A 7,778-nucleotide genomic window follows, 5' to 3' on the forward strand; every position below is an offset into this window, starting at 1 on the left:
GGGGGGGTGGATCACCTAAAGTCAGGAGTTCGAGACCAGCCTGGCCAGCATGGTGAAACCCTGTCTCTACTAAAAATACAAAAATTAGCCGGACATGGTGTTGGGCACCTGTAGTCTCACTTACTCAGGAGGCTGAGACAGAGAAAAAAGAATTACATGTTCACCTGAATGGCCAGAAGACCCTAGAAACCCCATCCCTCTGACTGGATGTCTCCTGGTCCCCATCTCCTCCTCCAAGATCTCTCTCTGGGCGGCCCCCTTCCCTGGGATCTCCACCCCCTCCCTCATCTCCCCTCCGCTGACCTCAGGGCGCAGTGGCTGACGGAGCCGAATCCCAGCGCGGAGGAGCTGTTCAGGATGGTGGGCGAGATCTTCATCTACTGGTCCAAGTCCCATGTGAGTGCCCACCCCAACCGCCCTCCCGACAACCAGAGGAGCCACAGCCCACAGGCGCCTGCCTTCACCTCTCCGGTCTCCAACACTGCTTCCCCCACCAGAACTTCAAGCGCGAGGAGCAGAACTTTGTGGTCCAGAACGAGATCAACAACATGTCCTTCCTGACCGCGGACAACAAGAGCAAAATGGCTAAGGTGGGGGCTTTGTTCTGGGAGCAGCACTTGGCAGAGAGGGCGGGAGCACACTCTAGGGTTTCCTACCTGCTGTCCTCACCCAGCCAGCCTGTCCTGGGCACATTCCCTGCAGCCCTCAGAGCAGCCCCTGTTACCTTCTCTCCCTTGTTCCCCAGCTCCTTCCTCCTCCTGCATCTTCTCCCTCCTCCCATCTCCCTCCTCCTCCCCATCTCCCTCTTCACTCATTCTTGTCTCCTTCTTCCTCCTGTATCTTCTCCCTCCTCCCATCTCCCTCCTGTCCATTTTCGTCTTCTCCAAGCCTCTCTCCTCCCATCACCCTCCTCCTCCTCCTCCCCATTTCCCCCCCTTCCATTTCTTTCTTCCTCTCCCCATTACCCCATCTCCTGCTTTCCTCCTTATCCTTCTCAGAACTGCCCTCCTCAGGTCCCAAAAATGACCCCTACCCCAAGCCAAGGCCTGGAAATGCCCAGCTAGAGACAACGTGGCAGGTGGGGCAGAGGAGGTGGGGTGCTGGCAAGTTGGAGTTGGGCCTGGGCTTCTCTGTGGGGCTGGGGTAACCCTTCTTGTCTCTGTCTGCGGTCCGGTGAAGCAGGCGGGAGATACACAGGTCAGCCCCACATCTGGGACCCTCCGCATGTCTCTTGGCTAATGCCCTCTTCCCCCAGCCTCTGCACTCCCCCCCACCCCTGAGAAAACCCCTGCTTCTGTTCCCCACCCCTGTCTTCCACTCCCAGCCCCCACCCATCCTCCTTCCGTTCCCTTCCCTCCCCACCACCCCCATCCATTCCCATCCCAAACCTCAGCTTTTGGCAATTTGACTTCTTTTCTTTTCTCTTCTCTTTTCTTTTTTTTTTTTTTTTTGGACTTTTATTCTGAAAAAAAAAAAGAAAAGAAAAAAAGAGCAACTCTCAGCTTTTACCAAAGCATCTTGGGCTGAGATCGAGGGTAATGGGGGTGGGAGAGGCACGCGGCGCATGGTTGGGGAGGGGGCAGCACCCTCACCGTGCGGTGGTTTAAGGCTTGGGCTCTGGACTATATGGACTGGGGTTAGAATCCTGTCTTGATAGTCAGCTGTGTGACCTTGGCCAAGGGTCATCCTTTTGAGCCTCTGAGGGCGTCCAGCCAGCGGCCCCCACCCCAGGGCTCTGCGAGGACTCAGGGAGAAGCTGCATGTGTAGCCTGCAGCAGTGCCTGGCACAGGGGTCATGCTCAAAGTTGCCAGCCAGCGTGGATGTGGCTCTGCCCAAAGCTTGTCATCAGGGCTTCTCACTGGCATGACTGAGGTGGCCCTGCCCTCGGGTCTGCACCCAAGGCTCCAGAACACGGCTGTGGGACTCTGTGCCCCGTGTCTCTGCTTCCAGGTCTTTCTGGATGTGTCTTGCATCTTTGGTCTTCCTGTCTCCTTGTCTTTTTCAGTCTCTCAGTGTCTTTTTCTTGCAACTTCTCTTGTCTCTTGAACTCTTTGTGGGCCTGCATCTTTGTTTCATTCTTGAGAACTCGGTCTTGGGATGTGAAGTGTGGGTTGTGCATGCTGTGGATGGGGTGTGGTACTGGGGTTCCTGGGGGATTCTGGAAGGTGACTGCTAGAAATTGAGATAGGCCCAGAATTGGGGAAAATCTGGATGGGCCTGGGTTAGAAATTGGAGCCAGGCAGGCACGGTGGTGTGTGCCCATAGTCCCAGTTATTTGGGAGGCTGAGGCAGGAGGATCACTTGAACCCAGGAATTCAAGTCCAGCCTGGGCAACATGGCAAGACACCATCTCTAAACATACATTTGTTTAAAAAACAAGCAACTGGGAATTTGGGTTGTGGGCTTGGGTCTGGAGGGTCTCCGGTCACGGCTGCAGGCCTGAAGTGTAGGGTCAGCAAGGCTGGGGTGGAAATGAGGTGTCCTCAGCCGTTGGGGAGGGAGCGCCTGCTGTCCAGACTGGAGCCTGGGGTGTGGATGATGGCCGCAGGTTGGGGCGGGATTGGGATTGGGGCTTGGGCTGGTGCTGAGCCCTGTGTCCCCACAGTCCGGTGGCTCGGACCAGGAACGCACCAAGAAGAAGCGCCGCGGGGACCGGTACTCTGTGCAGACGTCGCTGATCGTGGCCACGCTGAAGAAGATGCTGCCCATCGGCCTGAACATGTGCGCGCCCACCGACCAGGACCTCATCACGCTGGCCAAGACCCGCTACGCCCTGGTGCCTGCCCAGCCCCGTCCTTGGAACCTTCCAGGATGCCGCCTGGCACCCACTGAGCCCCTGGGACCCTAGGGAACAACCAGGATCCCACTGAGGCCCCTGGGTCCCTAGAAGCCTTCTCTTCAGACCCTACTGATTTCTTTTCCAGGACCCTGAGGACTCACTGGGCCCCCTGGGATGCCCTGAGTACCCCACTCAAGATATTGCCAGGGCACCACAGACCTAAGGGCCCTCACTGAAACCCCACTGAAACCTAGAAAAGCTCTAGGACCCCTGGGACCCCCATGAGGACTGCAGGACCCCACTGCCTCCACCACTGGACCATGCCACACCTGCTGAGACCCTGAGAGTCCTCCCAACAAGATGAGCCCCCTGAGACTCCCCTTCAAGCCTCTTGGGACCTATTGAGCCCCTCATGACCCCTCCTTCCCTCCCCGCCAAGACTGAACGTCTGGGTTCCCCCTGAGCCCTCGGCTCACCATCCCTTTCCTTCAGGACCTTGCTGATGCCTCCCCCTGGGCCCTGTTGATGCCCAATTAAGCCCCCAAGGACTCTCAGTGGCTCAGGGAGCCCCTGTGACCCTGAGTAACTCCCCAGGATCCATGAGCCCCATCCCCAGGACTGCACCCAAACTTCTGAGGTCTCAGGTGTCCTGGAGACCAAAGGACCTGGGCCCTAGAACCTCTTAAGCTTGCTGGGATGTTGAGGCGGCCTCCCGGGACCCCACTTACCCCTTGTATGGGACAACAAGGACAATCTCCCTCCTCTCCGATCCTTTCCAGCTTCGAGGGCCTTAAAGAACCCTCCCAGGATTCTGCCCCAAGACCCCTATAGCCCTACCCCCCAGGACCACACCAACACCCTGACAACTTACTCACCCCCGACCCCTAGAGACCACCCAATTGCTACCCTGCTACCACCAGGACACCACTTCCCTCAGGACCTCAAGCACCTCCCAGGACTGCTGAGTCCTGCCAGGACCCCAGAGAGCCCTCCAGGGTCCCATGGACCCCTCACCTTGGTCCTTGAGGGCTCCCCATCCTAGAACCCCAGTGAATGCCCACCCTGCTGATGCCCCCTTGGGGCCCTCTGTAACCAATGACTCAGTTGACCTATCTGACCCCCCATGACCTCTGCTGACCCCTTCTGATCTTCAAAGACTCCCTGCCCCACTCTGACCCCCAATCATCCCTCTTTGGCCATATTTGACCTTTGACGAAATCTTCTTGTCACCCTCTGCCTCTTCCCAAACCCCCATGAGGCCCCTGGAATCCTTACTGTATCTTCAAGGTGACTCTGTGACCCTCTGGCCCCTCTAGGACCCCTTCCGATCCCTGTCTACCTCTGCATCCTTTTGTTTCTCTCAGACCCCCCGCCCCAAGAAAAACCCCTTCAGTTCCTGGGGTACTGGGCCTGGAAGGAAAGGGCTCTGGGTCAGGAAGGAGGCTGGGACCTCCAGAGTGACCCAGCCTGGCCCTGTCTCCCCAGAAAGACACAGATGAGGAGGTCCGGGAATTTTTGAACAACAACCTTCACCTTCAGGGAAAGGTATGCCTCCTTTCTCTGCAAGCAAAAGAAGCAAGTCAGAATAATAACCACAATATTAGCGAAGGTTTGAGCATTTACCAAAGACCAGGCATCGAAGAAAGACCTCAAAGGTCAGGAGTTTGAGACCAGCCTGGCCAACGTGGCGAAACCATGTTTCTACTAAAAATACAACAATTAGGCCCAACACAATGGCTCACGCCTGTAGTCCAACACTTTGGAAGGTCGAGGCCAGCAGATCACCTGAGGTTAGGAGTTTGAGAGCAGCCTGGCCAACATAGTGAAACTCCATCTCTCTACTAAAAGTACAAAATTAGACGGGTGTGGTGGTGGGTGCCTGTAGTCCTGGCTGCTGGGGAGGCTGAGGCAGGAGAATCGCTGGAGCCCCAGGAGGCAGAGGTTGCAGTGAGCCGAGATCGCACCACTGCCCTCCAGCCTGGGTAATGCGGGCGAGGCTCCGTCTCAAAACAAAATGAAGAATAAAGGCCTCAACATGCACTCATCCATTGAGTGCTCCCAAAAACGGAAAGAGGACATCTGGCCGACCCTGTGGGGAGGGTCCCTCACGCCGGTGACCGGTCCTTCCTCCTCTCAGGTCGAAGGCTCCCCGTCTCTGCGCTGGCAGATGGCCCTGTACCGGGGCGTCCCAGGTCGTGAGGAGGATGCTGACGACCCCGAGAAAATCGTGCGCAGAGTCCAGGAAGTGTCAGCCGTGCTCTACCACCTGGACCAGGTGGGTGGGGCCGGAGGGGGTCTTTCTGCTGGGTCTCTGGGCGGAGCCTGGCAGCGGGGAAGGGCTTTAAGAATGTGGGTGGGGTCTGGAGAGGACTATTAAGTTTTGGGGCGGGGCAGAAGGTGGATCCTGGAGTTTAAGGTGAGCCTTAGAATGGATCAGGGGGAGGGGTCTGCTGCTTAATCTTGCATCTGGGGGCGGGACAGGGAAGGGGCAGAATTTTAAATCTAGGGGTGGGGCCTAGAGGAGAAGCGTTGAGTTCGTGGGCAGGGCCTTGGGTGGGTCGCAGAATTGGTCGTGGCCTGGGTCGTGGTCCTGGCTCTGTGGGACCAGGCCTAGGATGGAAACTTAGGTCTGGAGGCGGAGTCAGGACCCTGACTCTGTTGGTGGAGACAAGGTTTTCCTTCTGCCGTGTGTATCGTGCCTGAATATGGACTTGGGCACAGCTGGGCAGTTTCATCCAGGGCTTGGAGTGAGAGGGGCAGGATCTGGGGATGTGACTGTCCCACTATCCCCTCCCCAGACCGAGCACCCTTACAAGTCTAAGAAGGCCGTGTGGCACAAGCTTTTGTCCAAGCAGCGCCGGCGGGCAGTCGTGGCCTGTTTCCGTATGACGCCCCTGTACAACCTGCCCACGTAAGGCCCCCCAGGGACAAAGGGGGCGTGAAGGGCCGTGGAGAAAGGGTGGCTGGAGAGTCTGGGAACTGGAGGGCCAACGTGATGGCACCTTGGGGGTGGTTGGGGGCTACAGGCGCATGGGAGGTCGGGAGGCATGGAGGAGGGCGCGTCCCAGTGACGTCACACCTCTCCCCTGCAGGCACCGGGCGTGTAACATGTTCCTGGAGAGCTACAAGGCTGCATGGATCCTGACTGAAGACCACAGTTTTGAGGACCGCATGATAGATGACCTTTCAGTGAGCTGGGGCCCGCCTGGGGGAGTGGGGGGCGAGCTGGATAGGGCTAGGGGTGGAGGCCACCCTTGGTACACCTCCAGGGGTCGCGCTCCACATCAAGGGGTATAGAAATGCCAGCTCCTGGCTTGAGTAGTACCAAAGTAGGGCGCAGAATGTGGGAAAAGAGAAAAAAAATCCAGACCAACAGGGGCTTGGGGGAGGTGATAGAAGGGGACTCTAGAAACGCTCTCCCCAAGCCTCTGCTCTCCCCCCAGAAAGCTGGGGAGCAGGAGGAGGAGGAGGAAGAGGTGGAAGAAAAGAAGCCAGACCCGCTGCACCAGTTGGTCCTGCACTTCAGCCGCACTGCCCTGACGGAAAAGAGGTGAGGACTCTTCCTAGGGCCCCAGAAATGCCCCCAAGGTCCTGGGAAAGAGGGGCACCTGGCCACCCCCAACTCCAGCCCAGCAGCCTCCCTGTGCCTCAGGAGAGGTCCTCTGGGTCCTGGGGAGGCCCAAGACAGACAGATCTTTAAATGTCACTTTGCCAGCCAGGCACAGTGGCTCACGCCTATAGTCCCAGCACTCTGGGAGGCCGAGGCAGGCGATCACTTGAGCCCAGGAGTTCAAGACCAGCCCGGCCAACATGGAGAAACCCCGTTTCTACAAAAATACAATAAATAGCCAGGCTTGGTGGTGGGCACTTGTAATCCCATCCACTCAGGAGGCTGAGGAAGGAGAATCGCTTGATCCCAGGAGGCAGAGGTTGCAGTGAGTCAAGATCATACCACTGCACTCCAGCCTGGGCAACAGAGTGAGACTCTGTCTCAAAAAGAAAAGAAAAGAAACATAAATGTCACTTTGTTAGGACAGGCACAGCCACCATACACCGTTGTATAGCTGAACAGTTAACAAGGGCATCTCTGAGGGGTTCACATCACAGACAATGTAGATTAACTAGGCTTTTCTAGAAGAAAGTGTCTTGCTCAAATAACATCAGTATATTATGAAAAAAATCCATATGTAGGACAAATTTCCAACAGACAGAAGTAGTGGGGGAGTTTTCTCTAATTCCCTCAAAGGCTTCATGTGGGCTAATGACAGGCTTAGTAATAAATAATTGTGATGCAGATGGCACAGCTGCTGCCGCTTTTGCTGACAATAGCAGGCAGCCATTCATCAAATGCTTATTATGTGTCAGGCACCAAGCTAAGCGGTGACATCTATATCCTCTCACTTAACCGCCACACTGTGAGACGGATTATTGCAGCTCCTTTGTGTGGATAAAGAAATGAAGGCACAGGGATTTATTTTTCATTTTGTTTTATTTATTTATTTATTTATTTATTTATTGATTGATTGATTGATTGATTGATTGATTGATTGAGATAGAGTCTCACTCTTGTCACCCAGCCTGGAGTGCAGTGGCACAATCTCAGCTCACTGCAACCTCCGCCTCTCAGGTTCAAGCAAGTGGGATTACAGGCGCCCACCGCCACACCCAGCTAATTTTTGTATTTTTAGTAGAGACGGGTTCCCACCATGTTGGCCATGCTTGTCTCAAACTCCTGACCTCAAGTGATCCTCCTGCCTTGGCCTCCCAAAGTGCTGGGACTACAGGCGTGAGCCACTGCACCTGGCCTATTTTTTATTTTTTGAGACAGTCTTGCTCTCTTGCCCAGGCTGGAATGCAGTGTCATATCATAGCTCACTGCAGCTCAGACCCCCCACTCCACATCACCCCAGGCTCAAGAGATCCTCCTGCCTCAGCCTGCTGAGTAGCTGGGACTACAGGCATGTGCCTCCATGCCTGGCTATTTTTTTTTTTTTGGTA

General features: G+C 55.9%; 1 protein-coding gene across 1 annotated transcript in view; it reads left to right on the forward strand.

Moving 5' to 3' along the window:
- The window catches only part of RYR1 (ryanodine receptor 1 (skeletal)), a 164,972-nt gene that overhangs the window by 94,676 nt on the left and 62,518 nt on the right, over window positions 1–7,778 (forward strand). The window contains exons 68-76 of the mRNA XM_011952520.1: window positions 309–396; window positions 498–590; window positions 1,183–1,197; window positions 2,607–2,777; window positions 4,266–4,325; window positions 4,918–5,055; window positions 5,579–5,691; window positions 5,873–5,969; window positions 6,224–6,330. Coding sequence (XP_011807910.1) covers window positions 309–396; window positions 498–590; window positions 1,183–1,197; window positions 2,607–2,777; window positions 4,266–4,325; window positions 4,918–5,055; window positions 5,579–5,691; window positions 5,873–5,969; window positions 6,224–6,330 — 882 coding nt within the window. The remainder of the gene's footprint in view (window positions 1–308; window positions 397–497; window positions 591–1,182; window positions 1,198–2,606; window positions 2,778–4,265; window positions 4,326–4,917; window positions 5,056–5,578; window positions 5,692–5,872; window positions 5,970–6,223; window positions 6,331–7,778) is intronic.

Source organism: Colobus angolensis, unplaced genomic scaffold, assembly GCF_000951035.1.
Source record: "Colobus angolensis palliatus isolate OR3802 unplaced genomic scaffold, Cang.pa_1.0 Scaffold34, whole genome shotgun sequence".
Taxonomy (NCBI): Eukaryota; Metazoa; Chordata; class Mammalia; order Primates; family Cercopithecidae; genus Colobus; species Colobus angolensis.